Source organism: Argopecten irradians, chromosome 5 (assembly GCF_041381155.1).
Source record: "Argopecten irradians isolate NY chromosome 5, Ai_NY, whole genome shotgun sequence".
Taxonomy (NCBI): Eukaryota; Metazoa; Mollusca; class Bivalvia; order Pectinida; family Pectinidae; genus Argopecten; species Argopecten irradians.
In genome coordinates this window covers 38,809,364-38,828,764 of record NC_091138.1, presented here as the reverse complement: position 1 = coordinate 38,828,764, position 19,401 = coordinate 38,809,364, and the positions used below count along the sequence as shown (strand labels likewise).

The following is a 19,401-nucleotide window of genomic DNA, read 5'->3' as shown; positions in this document are numbered from 1 at the left end:
ATCTTCTTACCATTTTCAAAAAACTCTATGAGGATTATAAAAAAAAAACTTTACAGAATAAAACCAAATGTTGTTAATTTATAATTCAACACGTTTTTATTTCTTTCCGTAGACAGTAATGAGGGGGGGGGGGGAGAAAACTAAATATAACCTGCAGTCAATGTCGTCTTGGCAAGCTTTTATAAATAGGAATGATTTACAACTTGAAGATGTAATATTATATGACATTTACAGAATGTACATTGCTTTAAGAAAAATTGGAATATTGTCTTTTAATACACGAAAATACTGGTTAAAATCTATCCACGAATAAAGATAAAACGATTCATTACAAAAGTTGAAAATTCAAAGATTATACAGTATAGCAAATTTTAGCATTGCGAACTCATTTTTGTCACACAATTTTATATTCAATGTATTGTTATGGAGAAAGCGTTTTTAATGCTAGATTGAACTGTTGCACTATCTATGGCAAATGTATTTTCAAACTAAACTTTTATTGTGAATACCAAATGAAAAGCCGATATCTATTGATTCAGTCACTTTTTCATATCATTTTTAATTGAATTTCAAGTTACTACCGTACTAGACTGATCATGTAGTTTTTATGAGATGGTTTACATTCCATTGTATTCTAACTTACTAAATTAATAGTGCATTGTATAGAAACGCGAAGAGTTACTACGTATTTGAACAGGACCTACAGTATCTCTGCAGGTGAGATATATTCCCTAATGGTTTGTACAGTCCATAAAACTTGAGATTTTTTCTAAGTGTGTTTGTTGTTTGCTTGTATACAACCATCTTGAATGTAGATAGACATAGTAGGCCTATACATGTATATCTAAGCTCTGATACAATGTAAACAACCTATTTGGTAAACAACAAATAGTGTGTTGGGTCAGCGGTGAAAATCGATAAAAAGATCTCGACATTAAGGGAATTTATTCTCACTCTCTGTTTCAAATTACCATATCAACGATAATTTAGTCTTACTAAGAGACGTTTTATGTAGTTTGGTGCGTCACCCTCGATACTCCAGGGGTTCCGATCACAAACGATATCTACACCCCTGGACTATCTCATAGTAAAACTGGAGACAACAGAACAGAACATGTAATATATTTAGTCATTGATGTACATCAAAAGAGCCATATCACTTTACACTGCGGTTGACTGTATGGTTTTAAAGTTGGGCGTCGCTCTCTCTGTAGTCCCCAAAGAAAAAAAATGCAAGCCTGTGATTGGTTCAGATTTGTTCCCCTGAGCTGCCTTCAATCTTACTCTGAGATAGTCGAAGGATGTAGAGATCTTATTAATCCGCTAAATCTGCCTATATTCTTATGATTTATTATTACTTATTTTTTGCCTTATGTGTATATATTTAGTTTTTTTTAAAAGCCTAATGATATAGACAGGTAAATCTTATGTGATCGGAACCCCTGGAGTATCGAAGATGGGCTTGGGTGAGCGTATGAAGAAGCGATCACAGACTTTTTTTGTTTTGAATTTTAATTTTTACATGTAGAATACATTCATTATTATACAATTAGTTAAGAAAACTATATTTCTTTTTAAACGTTTAAAGTTTAATTATATACATAGGCCTATATAAAGGCGTGTCATTCTTATAACATGTCGATGTAAGGGAGGTAACTTCAATTGTAACTACCTTTTTCTATGTTTCGTTTCCGCATTTCGTTCCGCGGTTTAGTAACGACACAAACACTTGTGTGACCCGGAGTCTCCACGCATGCATCCTTCCGCTTCCAACAAGACAGATTTGGATGTGGAAAACAACACAAACTATTTCTTCTACAATGGATGCTTCAGAGGATGTTACGCTTGATTTTGGCGAAGAAGATGAAATTGACAGAAGGCGGCATTTAAAGTGGGTTTCATTTCAGTAACGTGTTTAATTCATAGACCCTATTCAAGTATTGACCTAACAAAATGTCAAAAGTTTTCATTAATGTGTCGCCAGCCTGACTCGAACCCGTGACCCCTGACTTACTGGTTCGCTGCTCTACCGTCTGAGCAAAAGGGAGATTTCCCCTAGCCCGAAGCTAGAAGGCGACCTTATCAATATGTACAATTAAAACCTGCTACACTACCCCCCCCCTTTCAAGAGTCCGCCTTTCAAACGTGTTCGCCCAACACAGATCAACCGAGGTTCTGTCTCTCCAACGAAGCCTCTCAATCTCGTATAGCTTTCGCTTTGAGTGGTCTACGACACCCACACCGTTTTCGATTATGCGGTTTGACTGGTTGGACCCAGTTGTTCGTTTATTAATTGAAGACGGACCTGGTGTTTTTATATTGTTTTCAGACGAGCTTTGACAAAGCCCTCTCAGGCCTGTATAAAAATTGCAGGTCCGTCAGGATTTATACTTGAAAAAACTTTTAACCAACGTCGAACACGGTTGTTCCTAATAAACGAAAACGTCCCAAATGTAACAGGGCGAGAGTAGTGTGCCGCCAGACGGGCTTGAACCCATGACCACGGACTTACTGGTCCACTGCTCATCCTCTACCAACTGATCTGAGCGAAATTTTCCCTTAGCAAACGAACTCGAGGGCCGATATGTATCACTGTTCAGCGACAATTTTAACCTGCTAACACTTCTTATTAAAATGCATAGTCTAGTGTAACCACTGCAGATACAAATGGCAAGAGCGAGACCCTCTGCTGCAAGGAAATTTCCCTTAGCACGAAGCTCGAGGGCAATTTTCAACCAAAATAGTTTTATTTATAATTGAATGTATCACTATGTACAATTATAACCTGCTACACTTCTTATAAAAATGCATAGTCTAGTGTACGCTGCAGATAAAATATGCATGAGCGAGACCTCTGCTGCAATCTCATTGGCTGGCTATAAAAATCTCTCTTCTCTAGACGCAAAAGGAATAGTTATCAGAAGAGCTTTTGTACTGCTGAGATGGTTCAGACATCACTAGTTATTAAACATATTTGATATGATGGACAAAATTACATCTCTAATTGTCACCAAATAGTTATTTATAATTCCTACAGTTGTATATCGCAGTTTATCTCTGGCCTTAACTACACACCAGAGACGCATCAAAAATGGGGAATTTTTTATATCTATATATGGGTTTTGCCATCAGTATTCGAACACATACACACTGTTCATGTAGAAGAGAGACTTTTTATAGCCAGCCAATGAGATTGTTATATAGGCAATGCATCATGGGTTGGATGCCCAAAGGATATACAAGTTGTTGTACTTTGTTCTCTTTCTTGAGGATCTATACACTACATATCTTGTGATATAAAGATAATTATGATGAAATGGATTTGTCACAGATGCCACATCACTCAAATACAAAGAAATTATTTCATCTTTCTGTTTTTGTCCTTGCAGACATCCTGTAGCTGTATTTTTCCATGTGATGTTCCGGACTTCAGCTATCCTTGCCTATTTATTCTGTGGCTGGTTCAGTAGTAGCTTTATCACCAACTTCGTCCTTATTGTCATTCTTCTATCCATGGACTTCTGGACAGTCAAAAACATCACAGGTAGGCAAATCTGGACAGTCAAAAACATCACAGGTAGGCAAATCTGGACAGTCAAAAACATCATAGGTAGGCAAATTTGGACAGTCAAAAACATCACAGTTAGGCGAATCTGGACAGTCAAAAACATCACAGGTAGGCAAATCTGGACAGTCAAAAACATCACGGGTAGGCAAATCTGGACAGTCAAAAACATCACAGGTAGGCAAATCTGAACAGTCAAAAACATCACAGGTAGCCAAATCTGGACAGTCAAAAACATCACAGGTACGTGTATGCAAATTTTGACAGTCAAAAACATCACAGGTACATGTAGGTAAATTTGGACAGTCAAAACATCACAGGTAGGCAAATTTGGACAGTCAAAAACATCACAGGTAGGTAAATGTGCTCTGAACATTCCTAAATTATTTATCAGCGACCTGAACCAACTCATTGTAAATTCACATCCTTGTGTTGATATCATAAATACCTGGTACATATACATTTCATTTTGTCTGCACACTTTCTTTTTATACAAATTTATTACTTATTTTACAGGAAGGTTACTTGTGGGCCTAAGATGGTGGAACTATGTAGATGATGATGGTGTTAGTCATTGGGTTTACGAGTCCAGGAAAGTAAGTTTTCTGTAACATTTCCAGTATAATGAAATAGTCACAAATTGTATCAAAAGTTCATAACTGGCAAAAATTCCTCTGAAAGTTTAAAATGACAACTTGTATACTCAATAAATATTGAAACATTTACTTTACTGTTTTAAGCCTAGAATAAGTACTGTTATATTGTAGGCCCTAACTGGCCTTGTTAACAAATTACTATACTGTATGTATTATCATAATTAAGTGAATTAACAACAGAATTAATGATGTATATTTTTTTTCCAGGGAGCCCATCAGAAGAAAATAACAGCTGCCGAGGCTAGAATATTTTGGCTTTCACTGGTGGCGTGTCAAGTTATTTGGATAGTTTTCTTTTTTGGAACATTATTTACTCTAAATTTTAAATGGTTTGTAAGTATCCAAAAGCTTTGATGGAGTTTTTAATTCTATCTTAATTTGTGAACTTGATTTTCATATACCTCAGTAAACAAAATCTGCAAGAAGCACTTAGATCTATTAATACCTGTATGGTTCTGAAGTATTTTCAGTGTTGTCTGTCGTTGTGGGTATATGTAGTTGTTGATTGTTGCATTGATTCATGTGTTTGTGAGCATTTTTATGAGAAATTGAGAAAATGAGGTAATTTTCACACAAAAACTATGAAAATGTCACAATTGATACCTATACGCAAGGGCAGATAACTGTGATATAAGACCAAGCAGGAGTAGGAACAGTTTGTACTATGAGTTTGTTAATAAATTTCTGTGATTTCTTTCATTTGTAGATGGTGGTGCTAGTCGGGACTATAATGAATGGAGCTAATGTGTATGGTTACATTAGATGTAAATATGGATCAAAGAAGAAATTGACCTCAGTTGCAACAGGATTCCTAGGACGGCAGCTATGGAAATCGGTTGGTATTACTATATCAATCATTTTTCGATTGACTACATAATATATGTACCTATCCTTCTTATTAGGAAATCACCATTTGATACTTTTGTAACTATAAGCTAATCCTGAAATATTCTTTGGTATACATGCTGTAATTTGTTACAGTATACTCCTGTAATTTCCCTTTTGATATCTGTTACTTTATTTGTTACATGGTTCTACTGTATATGTTTTGCTGCAATCTATCATGATACTTGATATACTTCAGAATCACTCAGTCTCATTGCTCCCACAAATATAACCAATATCTCTCATATAACTGATGTTTCTCTGTTTTTACAGATGACCACACCAGAGCCCGAAGAACAGAGTAGCCAAAAATAAGAGACTTCTTATTATATAATGACTTGATCTACAAAGAAAGTTACAAATAGCCAAAAAGATAGCCCAATACTGTGGATCGTGCTGGCACTGGTTACTGTGTTACCAATGGACACTGGATATGTTGATAGCAGGTCTGACATTGGACGGAACTGTTTAAATGCATTGGAATACATGTTGAAAAATATATGTATACTTAGCATTTACATTGGGCAGTGTAAATACCAATAATGCAATGTTTCTTGAAGCTGTTTAAATGGGGTTGTGAGAGAGTCATTTCAATGTTTAATATATATGTGTCATTGGGTGGTAATGTTCTTGACTTAAATCCAATTTTGGGGGAAATGTACTTTGTAATTAAGACCCTTTTAACTTATTCTTTTCATATATACACTTGTCTTGTATGTATATAATGTAGATAATAATATATCATTCCATATTGAATCTTTAACATACTTTGTAAATTGCCAATTTTCCATTATGTTACCTACATGAGATTTTGGGTAGATGTGTTATACATATAAGATTGGTAGTGAGTGGTTTTCGGTAGTGTGATTGTATAGACACAAGTGAGTTACGTATATTATACAATGTAGATATGCAATGTACATTAATGCAATGCAGATATGCAATGTACATTATGTATACATGATTTAAAACTAGGAAGGAGTAATTAATTCCATGCATGTCCCTAACTATAACTTATCATATTTTCCGTGATAAGCTCCCCTCCTCTCTTCTAGGGGAGTTGAGTTTATAAAGACGTCCCCATCTCATGGATTACAAAATATTTTACAACTAGTGATGCCTGTATCATCAGCATTGTATCCCATATTATGTGAAATTCATGTTTTAGCATGCAGAATTTGCATATGAATTGCAAGGTAATTATGTGTCTTAAAAGAAGAAAGCATATGCATGTTTTACTGCGACAGTTAAAATATGGCCAAATTTTTTAATGTCCATAACTTACATAAGGGTAACAAATTCTAGATAACTTACCAATAATATCAGCTTTATAGGGAATTTCCCACCTGCTGAAGCTAGTAAGACATTTTTACTGTAGGATTTTTACGTATTTGTGTTTCGTACATTATTGACATGGCAGGAGGGATTTGACAGCACACAAGGTACTGTGGTCAGTGTGAGGGTGAATTTCTCTAGAAATTGGTAGTCATTGTATCTATATGTTTGGTTATATTTTTGGGTCATAGATTTTGTGATTTTGACATTATTTGAGAAATAGCAATTTTTACGAATTAGAAAAAAAAATCACATTGTGGCAATAAATAGTACATATTATTTCCCCACTACTTTATTTTTGCAACCTCGTTAATATCCCTCGAAAATTACCACTACATGTATATGGTATGCATATTTGAGTACAGCAAAACATGATTTTAATGAACCTCTGAGAATTAGCAAAATCAATTTGTTATAAGTATGGTTCATATTACAACATTGGTGGGAAACTTTGTTATCACCATGGATTTGTTGTTAGTGTATTTATTTAAACATTTTTAATGTACATGTTATGAAAATGAGTGTTATGAGAGATAGGTGTTTAGATCTTTTAAATCTTTTGAGTTAGTACTGCTATTGACGGATGATGTGTATGCAAGTTTGTGATTCATGGTATATTTTATTTGACAGAGACTTGTATGTGTAAATGAGTGTATCATTCAGAAGATTTATGGAAGATAAATGTGGATTTTTTTTTAGTTTAAGAGTATGTATGAGTGTTATAATTGTGGTGATTATTTCATTAGGAAGAATTTACATTCAGACAAATTTATGTTGCTGATGTTGGTTGTAAAGATAAAAGTGTGTTGAGAGTTAGTAGATCTGGGATATTTGTGCAAGTCGTGTGTGGAAGTCTCTTGACTGCAGTTGTAAGGGTATGAGCATTCCTTATGAGTTTTATTGTTTGATGAATTTAGAAAAGAAAGAAAATATAATACAAATACATTCTACAAAAGTTTCTTGTTCATTTTATTTTCTCATATAAATATACTGCTACAATTCATAAACACGACTATCGATATTCTTGAGCTCACTCAAATAGAAAAATGTGAAAAAACGCACAGGTACATAGAATGTATAACTACAAGAATGAGGATATATGTATCAAACTGTAGTTATTATGAAACACCTTTCTTTATTAGCAAGATCAGTAAATGCCTTTCTGCTTCTGGGTGAATTTTGAAAAAAAAAAGAGAAAAGATTATTGAAAGCTGCTCATTGAATACCAATGTTCCTTTAAGTTGACCTGGTCTGATTATTTTAGACAGCAGTTCACTACTGTAAGTCTATTTAACTAAGGGTTTCTTCAGTCGGTAATTTTCTAATTGGTGACGTTCCTTAGCCATCTCAGTCCTATGCAGCCATTCTTTGTAGAACTTGTTGAAATCCTCCAATTCTTCTTCTAAAACAAATGATGTGTTTGTTCTGTATTTGCGCTGAAATAAATAGATATGAAAGAGATGTATTACTCCCCTTGTAACTTCTCATTATCTCAAAATTTAAAGGACCATCGAAAATATTTCGGTTCATATGAAATTGAACTCGAAGAAATTGTCAAAATTATGTTGACTATAATATATTGCATGAGTGGAAAAAAAAAATGAATGCATTTATTATTATGATAGAAAGTGTTATTTATTTTCATTTTACATACTATAAATCATAATTTTTTGTAAATAACATTGTTAAATGTATTGTTTTGCTTTATTTCATATACAATGTACATTGTACACAATACTAGGTCCTCTATACAACAAATCTTGACTCACCTTTTCTGCTAATATCTGATTCCTTATATATTCAAGGTGTCTATCTATTGTTTTTAAGAAATGCAAATCTGGTTTGATATTCAGCCTTTCCATTTTTTCGATAAGTCTCTTTTTATAATGAAAAGCCCTTGGTGCGTTTCCAATCAGTAACCCAAAGGTTTTGATGTCTGGAACTAAGCCTGCATTCTACAAGTATAGACGAAACAAAATACGTTATTAAGATTTGGTAAGGTTTGATTTTATTGTTTAACATCCTTACATCCAGCCAGGGACATGCAAGGTATATTGCTGGAGAAAAGACGGAGTACCTGAAGAAAAACCACCAACCAGCAGTCAGTACCTGGTAACTGTGGGTATGCCCCCATGGATTCCACACATGCAATCCAGAGGTGGAGGTCTTGTGGTTATATGTCGGACATTGTTGAGACATCGTAACCACTCTGCTACTATGATAATCAGCTGATTGAGGATCATTTATATAAAACTTTTATAGTTAGGTAAATTCTGCGAAATTTGACCAGCATTTACTGACGGAATGTGGTATTTATGTTGACATGCATTATATAAGCTGCTATATATCAAACAATGTTGGGTTTTTGATGATGAAAAGCTTTGGTAGCATCAAAACAAAACACACAGTATTCAATAATATATATCCAATATGCCTGAGAATGGTATATCCATCAAAAGTAAAAGAATTTTACAAATATCTAATGTTTACTTTCAAGGAATTAAAACTGAACAGATATCTATATACAATGTACATATATAGAAATGAAAAAATACCTCCATAGAATGAAGAATTTCCATGCAATCCTTAGGGGCTCGTGTACAGAACAACAAACTCCCATACGTCTGCTTGTTGGGCACAACATTGTATTTACTGAACAGTTTTAAAACAGCCTGAAAGCAATTGAATTATTCTCAGTAAATAATCAGTTACTAATAATATCATTTTCATGCATTTCATTGATTGATGGTTTCTTCACTGAGTATAAACAAACTTGTTCTTACATGCAATGCATTAAATTTGCGTAACTTGTAGAAGTAAAAACAAAAGTGAAAATTAATAGGAAGTAAAAATATATCAAACATATATAGGTAATGAAATGAAATAAGGCATGAAAATGCGAAATTAAGCTGTTAACAGTATACATGCTAGTTACGAGTACTAACTGACATGGAATAAGACTTTGAACCAGTAAAATCATTGATCAATAGCTCAATGTATCAAACTCAATATCTACTCTTTGCCCCTTAGTTTTAGACTACCATACTTTTACATGCAACAAACATACCCATGTACATGTATATATTATTTTGCTCATCATTGTTCAAGTTCAGGTTCAAAGTTATAAGCATTCTCATCCATCAGAGTTACTTCCCTTCCTTTCACTCTGTCAGTTGGTATAGCGATAGCTTGACAGACGATGGGGGTCGAGAATGAGTTATAAGTAGCTTAAGGAGAAAACAAACAAATTAAGTAAGCTGTCTGGTTTTGGCTCTATATACAATGCATTAATGAGTTTAAATCTCTTTTTTTGTATCTATTGAGAACAAGGAAATGAAAAAAAATAAGCACTAGTACCTTTGCTTCATCGTAACTCTCCTTTGATTTTTTGCGTATAAGTGCATTAAGAAATGTGGAATCTGCCTTTGTGTGTCCATCCTCAAGAGCTGCAAGAATGATTTCTTCATCTTCCTTCCCTCGCATCATTTCTACCAACCACGTCAGCACAGTGATGTCTGGTTTAATGTTGTCCACTGCCATCCTACGTAGGAAACCGCTGACACCCCCCATCAACATAAGTCTATCCTCAATGTCTGTCATATCACCAAGAGAAACTACCTCAGAGAAATTCTCTTTCGGTTCCAACAAGTCAGGAAACTTTGCCACTGTACTGGACCGTTCATGTAACGGGACCACTGTATGAGAGGACTGAGGCGACAGAGAGACTGTGTCAGGATCTGTTTGTAAATTTTGTGGTGGCTCTTCGTGGTTGTTCCTGCAAGAGTTTAAATGTTTCAATTGTAGAAATTTTTATCAGAATCAGTAGCTTATATTAAATTACACACATTTCAAGATTTAGCCAATGACTAAATATAAGTTTTTGGATCATGAATCTGATAAAATATTATTTATGATATCCCCTTCGTAGCAGTTACTCTGTACATCGATATTGCCCAAAAGTGAAAAAAGACATCACAAAACAAGACAAGACTAACTATTGTTATTCAAACTCACAGCAGCTGTGTTTAATCCTGAAAACTGAACGCTTTTACAAATTCATCTGTCATTTTTGCCATGTTTGGAATCTACATGTACCGGTATGTCTTTGCTTGATGTTTTAAACAGAGAAATCAAAATCTACATACTTCCTTTGTACATTAAATTTGTACATCTGAGATTGTTCTTCATTTACATCACTATAATGTCCCTGTTTCAGATGCTGTGAACAGATCTGCTTTTGTTCCACTTCTGTCATGGATGTAGTCCTGAAATATCAAAATAAAAGTTCAACTAGAATCCAACATTCTGATCTTCTTCGATAATCAGATGATATGTATAACATACATCTTTCAGAAAGTTCAAGTGTCTCACCATGTTTGGTCTTCATTTCTCATCTTTGTTTTATTTATATCAGATCACGATGATTGTGGTAACACTTTTTCTATCAAAGGATTCAGCATCATTGATTCTTTAATGTTACATTTGAGAAGAACTTCAGAAATATTGGAGACTTCAAAATACCACAAATCAACACCATCGTTTCTGTCCTACTTACTGCTGGTGTTTGATTGTGAGCTTTTTGTGAGACATCCAAGGCTGTAAGAGAATCCTTTGTTGCTCCTCACTGCCCAGTTTACAATCTCTGATGGCGTGTAACAACAATTTATAATGGAATATATCAGGCTTAATCCTCATTATCTTCATCCGTCTCCATACCTAAAACAACAATTACAGATACCACAGCATGTTTTATGAACAAATTTTCTCAACATGGAATTTGATTACAAGCCTTAGAACTATTCATATTACAGCATCACATTTGTTTTTTTCTCAAAATGAACATATATAGTGCAAGACAAGTTTCTCAAATACATACTGTTCTTAATTGTGTAGTCCTGTGGCTGCTAAGAAAAATATAATGATATTTGAAAGAGGTTATTGAAATAGCTAACACACACTAACAGACACTTCAATGGAATACAGAAGCATAAATATCATATTAATAGCCAGCATTATTCAAGGGTATACCAGGTTTAGGAGATGGAGAAAAGCCAGAATACCCACAAGCGATCTGCAGTCTGAGTCAGTGCCCAACAATTGCCCGACATAAGTTTAAAAGTTACCACCAAGAGGTGGAGGTCATATGTTGGGACATCTTTAACCACTCCGCCACTGCGGCCCATAAATGGAATACAGCATCGTAACTACTAAATTTAAGAAAAGAAATAAGAATACACTTTTAATGGCAAACAGAACTTTAGCTGCTAAATCAAAGTGAAAAAAGCGAACTAACCTCTATAGCAGACAGAAGTGTAGCTACTAAATCAAAGAGGAGAAATAAGCAACTACTAACCTCTATGGCAGACAGAAATGTAGCTACTAGTCCAAAGAGGAAAAATAAGGGGACACTCACCGCTATGGCAGACAGAAATGTAACTACTAAATCAAAGAGGAGAAATAAGCGAACACTCACCTCTATGGCATACAGAAATGTAGCTACTAACTCAAAGGGGAGAAATAAGCGAACACTCACATCTATGGCATACGGAAATGTAGCTACTAACTCAAAGAGGTGAAATAAGCAAACACTAAGCTCTATGGCAGACGGAAGTGTAACTACTAGTCCAAAGAGGAGAAATAAGCGAACACTAACTTCTCTGGCATACAGAAGTGTAACTACTAAATCAAATCATAAATAAGCAAACACTACGTAACTACTAGTCCAAAGAGGAGAAATAAGCGAACACTCACCTCTATGGCAAACAGATATGTTGCTTCTTAATCAAAGAGGAGAAATAACGACTACTAACCTCTATGGCATACAGAAGTGTAACTACTAGCCCAAAGAGGAGATATAAGCAAACCCTAACCTCTATGGCAGACAGAAATGTAGATACTAAATCAAAGATGAAAAATATGCGAACACTCACCTCTATGGCAGACAGAATGTAGCTACTAAATCAAAGGATAAATAAGCGACTACTAACCTCTATGGCAGACAGAAATGTAGTTACTAAATCAAAGAGGAGAAATAAGCGACTTCTAACCTCTATGGCAGACAGAAGTGTAACTACTGAATCAAAGGAGAAATAAGCGAACACTCACCTCTATGGCATACAGAAATGTAGCTACTAACTCAAAGGAGAAATAAGCGAACACTCACCTCTATGGCAGACAGAAGTGTAGCTACTATATCAAAGGAGAAATAAGCGAACACTAACCTCTATGGCATACAGAAGACCCTCCTCCTTGTCACTAATGGCTGCTGACAATAAGCTTCCGATAAAGAATTTGTCTGCTGCTCGTCTATTTGACATGGCTTCGTCTGCTACCAGGAAGGCATTTGGAAGATCTCCTAACCTCGCATACATCTTTATGATTGCATTATAGGTGATCATTTGGGGTATAATCTCTAATTGGTGCATGTATTTTCTGAGAAAATATCCTTTTTTCTGGGCTTTTATCTTATCTGGACAATTGGCACAAGCATTGAACAGAGCTGTAAACGTAGCATCATTTGGCCTCAGACCATAATTTCTCATCTGGAAACACAGAATCAGCAATACAATATAAATGACATAGAAATTATATGCAATAGAGTGAAAAGTTTGCACTTAAAGTATTATTTTTGCTTTGGTCATTTGTAGTTTTTCAGGTTATAGATAGTATAAGATAGGGACTTAATTAAGTCCAAAATGTCATATGAACAGATTTTAAGGGGTTTTTTTCTGAAAAATTATACTAAATACTCAAGTTATCAAGTTTAGTCAAATCTCCTTAAGTCAGAGTTGTTGGTTCTATAAAACCACTTTGAGTGTTTTGAGCACTCAAGTTAAAATCATTTAAACGTAAATGTATACTATAGTAAAATGTTTTAGTGAGAATCAAAAAAAAATAATTCAAATTAAACAGTGTACATATGTTTGAGTTTATAGACACTATGTAACATATATAAGTCCAAGTTAATAACATTTCCACTGAATCTGTTTTCAATGCATCCAGCCTAGTTGTACACACCTTTTTGAAGTACTTGAAAGCCAGCTTGACGTTTCCAGTTCGACCAATGATACCAATGACAGCTGTAAAAATATCTTCATTGGGCATGACTCGGTCACGAACCAGCATCCAATCATCTAGCACTGCAATAGCCTTCAGTACCTAAACACAGACACAAAAACCTGTTACACGTATTCTATCTATGCAGATTGTGGAGTTACCTCCCCTGCCGAAACAGTCAGATTGGTGTCTATTGTGACCTCATTATTTTATGAGCAAAACACAGTTTTTTTCTAAAAAGTATATTGTTATACCCCTATAAAATAGTTACTATATAAACTCTATTGACAACAAGAGCTGTTGGAGAACAGCAAAGCTCGCCTATTCAGAAGAAGTTGATGTTCAAGTATTTATTATTTAAACATGGAAATATGACAAATTAACAGACTCAAAAACCCCCTAAAGGGCCCCAAATTGGTTGTATTATCACGTTCAGCATCCATACACATTAGGAAAATAAAATCATAAACATTTATGATGACTTAAGCTTAAACAATAGACAAAATAGAAACTTGCTCAAAAACTTTAACATGGAAATATGACAAATTAACAGACTCAAAAAAAACCTAAAGGGCAAAAAATTGGCATGGTTTTATTATCAAGTTCAGCATCCATACACAATAGGAAAATAAAATCTTAAACATTTATGATGACTTGAGCTTAAACAATAGACAAAATAGAAACTTGCTCAAAAACTTTAACATGGAATTATGACAAATTAACAGACTCAAAAAACCCCTACAGGGCCCCAAATTGGTTGTATTATCACGTTCAGCATCCATACACATTAGGAAAATAAAATCATAAACATTTATGATGACTTAAGCTCAAACAATTGACGAAACAGAAACTTGCTCAAAAACTTTAATGTGAAATGGGACGCCAAATGGGACGCCAACGCTGACGCCGACGCCGACGCCGGGGTGACAACATTAGCTCCCCCTATTCTTCGAATGAACTGTTCCGTCGAGCGGTCCAAAGAACTGTTAAAATAGACTGTTAAAATTTGCTGTTGGACCGGAATGACATCACAATGGAGTATAACAAAACAGTTATCGACTGGGTTCTCGGGCAACAGATGATTTGTTGGATCCTCACACAAACTGTTGCCCTCGGCCTTTGGCCTTGGGCAACAGTTTGTCTTCGGGTCCAACAAATCATCTGTTGCCCCAAACTCAAGTCACCAACTGTATAATGTTACGTTTGCAAACATATGACGTCATAATCAATACCTACCTGCAAGGGAAATACATGATTTTTATAGGCTACCTAATGAGATGACATATTGCATCATAAGAAGTACATTTATAGATAAATATTGAGGCATTACATGAAAACATTTTAGTCAAAAAGAAGACTTAAAACTTCATCAAGAAAAGATAATTTGAGGTGTATTTCTGATATTTATAGCCTTTCACAACCCCAAATATCTCAATACATATTGCAGTTTCAAGATACATTTGTACATGTAGTAAAATGATGTTGTTAAAGTATGATTATCGTAATTTCCTCCATATTGTCAGCTGGCTGTATGATTGTTTACATAAGATGATGCTTAATGCAAGCTATCTGCCAATGTGGTTCATCTGTGGAAACTGTTTCCAAGAGGCCAACTTATACTCAACCTTGTAACAAAGGGGCATAACTCTGATGAAGGTATCTTGGTTCATATCAATATTCTCCGACATATTAGGTATTTAGATTTAGTCATCATACTAAATCTTTATTTGCTCATCTGATCAGCTAATTACATACCTTGCCTTCTTTCCCCATAGCTACAATCTGGTCAAAGTACCACTCCTGTGGATGACGTCGATCTTCTACAGAAAGTCTACGGTGAGGTTTTTCATGGTCAAGAGGTGCATCAAAACTATAAATGAATTTAGAAACAAGAAATGTAATTATGTATCTCATATTTCAAAACAATTTTGCGTCCAATATGATATAACCCTAGCACATCAATACTGTACAATACAACAATATTAATATACATGTATATAATCTATATAACTAAGAAAATATTCTTTCTTTTCAGTATCACTTAAAATAAATAGAATTTTTCATTTATGTACTGCTATTTAGTAAAATATCACAAACAATTACTATCCCCTTATAAATACACAAATTTACAAATATGGCACAGACTCGTTTAAGCCATTTTATGAATATATATATACCAGTACATGTAATTCATCTGTATGTATATGTATATGACATGTGATATTGAATGATCATCAAAATTATTGATTTCCACAATAGAGTAGCTATAAAGCCCTATCTGTACCACACATGCTAAATATGAACTATTTATGGGTCCTTTTCACTATTGTTATATAAAGACGTATTATTGGACCTTCAGTGAAGGCCAAGGTCATTCCTTAAAAAAAACTTGACAGTCAGTAGTCAAACTTCTACAAGCTAGAAATTTAGGGGCTCTTAGTTATCAAGAAGTGAATTAAAACTGTTATAGATTGTTTACTTGGTCCTGAACACATTGACTGAACAAGAGAGTCATTTTTGGCAAACAACATAAAACAATTTTGGTAGCCCTTCATTCAAGTATGTTTAAAGTGAATAGTCGGGCAAAGAAAACCAGTCTAAATGCGTTTATTGGCTTTCCAAAAGTTCTCACATATTAATACGACGGTCAAGTCCTGCTTACGTTTCCCAGTTCTGACCATTGAAATAAAAAAAGTTGAAAGCATTGAAAGCGAGGCTGCGTGGAAATGTAACCACGGACATAGTCAGCCGGGAGGACGTTTTAGAATTGCTATAGATTAAATAAATTTCTTTGTATGCAGACAGATTTTGATGAGATTTTATTTTTCAATTTCATAAGAAATTATACTGGATACATTCACATCATTTTTACCGACTTTAGCCATCCTTGCCCGACTGTTCACTTTAAAGGGACAATTCAGTCTAAGAGAACATTAAAATGTGTACATATATCGGAAAAAACCAGTTCTAATGGAAATTAGATCGGTCGGTTTTACTGTGATATGCCTGAAAAGCCCATGGTTGTGACATGTGTGTAGATGTTCAAACTCGCTCGCTGTCCGCCATTACACATTGTGGTCGAACTTCTTGTATGCCGTACCCTGTCCCTTGCTCGTAGAGTAATGCAACTTTTGTCTAGAACTGCTCAAATCGCTCTGACAGTGGTGTGTTTACCTTATTAGGTGAATTGTCTTGCCTAAAAATCATTTTTTCACCTTTGCAGTGGTTATGTAATTTATTTGTTAAACGTGCGTGACTTTGGCTCGGGTATGGGTACAGCGTCCATATTGTACCTGCTTAATCGTATTGATCAACGATTTGATATTTCAACGATATTAATTAAAATATTACACAATGACGTGGAATTTGTCAATATTTTATATATATGTTTCATAAGAAACGTAGAACAATACATTTATGCCATATTTTGCTTCTTGTTATGTAAAAGAATTAGCCAGAGTGAATTGTCCCTTTAAGTATTTATGTTTAAGTCCAATACTAAATATTGGAGCATCTTGGTTTTTGGATGAAGTTGTCCAACTGAGAAAGCTGATCTTTCAGCTCAGCATGTTAATAATTCTAGGGCCAGGTCATATAGGCAACATTTTGTTTCTACATCAGATCTAATATCTATAATATACATTAACGACTTTTTCATCCCCTTTGGGCTGTCAAACACATGGCAAAGTCTGGTGTTTGCTGTTGGTGACTGAAAATCCCTCAGGTTGAGATTTTCGTGTCTTACCCCAAAAGGGGTGACAAATTTTGTTGGTCTGAAACATGGCTTTGGTTTCACAGTGATATCAGCCCTATTTGTCATACTTCTCCATATCAAACATACTTTTCATCCTGTAACCAGTAAGGCTCCATATTGAGATCTTTTGAAAGGTCACCAAAGTTATCTCCTGGTTCGGCCTGATTTTGAGAGGACAGAGAAAATTCTTCTTGGTCAAAGTCATCTTTGTCATACTTTTGAGTATTATGAAATTCAGTTTTCCTTGCATTTAATTCATCCTCATAAAGTTCATAGGAATCTTCTCCCCTCCTGGCGCGTGGCTTTCTGTTGTGATGCAGTTCATCATTCCGGCCAGTGACGTATGTACATGTGCTACTGATGTTAAGTGGGGTTTGAAAGTAATTTTTCCTTTCTGATCTGACCTTGTGACCACAAGTTGGCAAAGTGTAAATTTGTGTACTTTTTGACAGATACAGACCAAAAGACCTGGTTATATGGCAAGTCCTGTAAATATTATTGCATTTTAATCCAGAGACGATACCCCGAATTAAGGGGGATAGCACCAATCGGTGCATTGCTTTAATACTCAAGCACAGGAGAAGTTGACTGGTACACTGTAGATATTCATAATCAGATATTGAGATACAATGTTGTGAAATAATCGGTCACACGGATTATGTCACATAACATACGATTTAAAGTTAACATTCCATTCGTTATGAGTATGAAGAGATGCTGAAAGAAAGCTTCAAAGTTAATTCCTTTTCACTACAACACAAATGAGGTAAAGGTGACTGAAGTTGTCAGGTTGTTTTCACATGTGTCTGCCATTTTAAGCGTCTGTGTGATACAGAAGACGACGCTAATTTTTGGCCCTGCTCCCGGTCCGGAACTATAATTATATAGTGATTCATCTGTACATATAATACTCGTGCCCCGAAACGTTATAGCGTCACGGCACGTAAAACTCTTCACTTCTTCTACATATAATTATGTCCATGGAAATCCATGGGTTGTAGATTTATCAGAGAAAAAAAACCATTTTATATTGGGTACAGTAATTATTCAATATATGTTTCATATTTATACATCATTATGTCTACTGGGACGCTACCAATAAAGAAACACTAGATCTATTCGTGATTTGGGATATAATATTGTTTGCATCTCATGAAACACATTATCTACCCATTCGATCGTGAGCAGCTCCAGACATTCGGAAAAAATCTGGACACACAGTAGAATATGCAAACATACTGGTTGGTTTCCAGAAAAATCATCTTTTTGACAACGGATTTTTTTGACTCAAATGTTGATAAGGATGGTGATGATGATTTCATGAAGATTAAATGATGATGAGGATATGATGGTTATGGTGATGATGATATGATGAAGATTATGGTAACATGTTTGATGGTTTTTGAAGATATGATCATTATGATGATGAAAATGATGATGATATTGATGTTGTAGTCTTGCATACCCCAGACTCTCGCCACTGAATGAGATGATGATGAAAATAATGACAGTGATGATGTCAGATGATGATGTGATCATTGATTGATGCATTTGTACACACAGGGATCTGAAAATTAGTTACAGATTATATAATCTTGGACCCACCAGAGTGCCCTAAGACCATTTTAAACGTTTTAGAGGTCTAGATAAAAAAACGATAAAAATCATACTCTACATACTCGTATAAAGTACCATGTATAGTATGATTTTTATCGGTTTTTTTTATACAGAGCTCTTAAACGTTTAAAAATGGTCTTAGGGCACTCTGGTGGGTCCATGATTATATAATCTGTAACTAATTCTCAGATCCCTGTGTTTGTACATACTAAAATAAATGTAATTCAGAACACCCCCAATAAATACAATTTTTATTAATAAAATCACGTCGGTCATGTGGAAAAATATAAGGAACCGCATTGGATCTCCAGTCCAGATCCCATCATGATGTTCAGGGTCCCTATCCAATTTTCAAGAAAATTTTAAATAAATCGGTTTCGAAAAGTCATTATATGGCTTGTCGCCTTGTCATGCAAGGCCAAAAATTATGTCTGTTTAGGGTTGCATTGGGAAAAAATAGAGTCTTTCATTCTAAAGTATTGACAGGAACCGGAGTCTGAGATGAACATCCCGACTTCTGTTTCTTTTCTTTT

General features: G+C 34.8%; 2 protein-coding genes across 2 annotated transcripts; one reads left to right on the top strand and one right to left on the bottom strand.

Moving 5' to 3' along the window:
• Positions 1 to 1,723: 1,723 nt before the first annotated feature.
• Positions 1,724 to 6,927, top strand: LOC138323794 (Golgi apparatus membrane protein TVP23 homolog B-like). The gene is made up of 6 exons (XM_069268642.1): positions 1,724 to 1,891; positions 3,390 to 3,544; positions 4,082 to 4,161; positions 4,429 to 4,554; positions 4,928 to 5,056; positions 5,380 to 6,927. Exons 1-6 carry the CDS (start codon positions 1,788 to 1,790, stop codon positions 5,419 to 5,421), a joined length of 636 nt encoding a protein of 211 aa, XP_069124743.1. The 5' UTR covers positions 1,724 to 1,787; the 3' UTR covers positions 5,422 to 6,927.
• A 466-nt stretch (positions 6,928 to 7,393) lies between these two features.
• Positions 7,394 to 18,088, bottom strand: LOC138323793 (pentatricopeptide repeat-containing protein 1, mitochondrial-like). Its single transcript, XM_069268641.1, has 10 exons — positions 17,339 to 18,088; positions 15,253 to 15,367; positions 13,459 to 13,599; positions 12,663 to 12,983; positions 10,997 to 11,157; positions 10,587 to 10,706; positions 9,799 to 10,216; positions 8,997 to 9,113; positions 8,211 to 8,396; positions 7,394 to 7,877 (listed from the first exon to the last, which is right to left on the bottom strand). Exons 1-10 carry the CDS (start codon positions 17,806 to 17,808, stop codon positions 7,728 to 7,730), a joined length of 2,199 nt encoding a protein of 732 aa, XP_069124742.1. The 5' UTR covers positions 17,809 to 18,088; the 3' UTR covers positions 7,394 to 7,727.
• Between the last annotated feature and the right edge of the window lie 1,313 nt (positions 18,089 to 19,401).

Coding starts and splice junctions, on each gene's coding strand:
- LOC138323794 (XM_069268642.1), top strand. CDS start 1,788: ATGTGGAAAACAACACAAACTATTTCTTCTACAATGGATGCTTCAGAG. Junction 3,545..4,081: donor GACAGTCAAAAACATCACAG/GTAGGCAAATCT, acceptor CTTATTTTACAG/GAAGGTTACTTGTGGGCCTA. Junction 4,162..4,428: donor GGGTTTACGAGTCCAGGAAA/GTAAGTTTTCTG, acceptor TTTTTTTTCCAG/GGAGCCCATCAGAAGAAAAT.
- LOC138323793 (XM_069268641.1), bottom strand. CDS start 17,808: ATGCACCGATTGGTGCTATCCCCCTTAATTCGGGGTATCGTCTCTGGA. Junction 10,707..10,996: donor CTCACAATCAAACACCAGCA/GTAAGTAGGACA, acceptor TTGATATTTCAG/GACTACATCCATGACAGAAG. Junction 8,397..8,996: donor AAATTCTTCATTCTATGGAG/GTATTTTTTCAT, acceptor CTATACTTGTAG/AATGCAGGCTTAGTTCCAGA.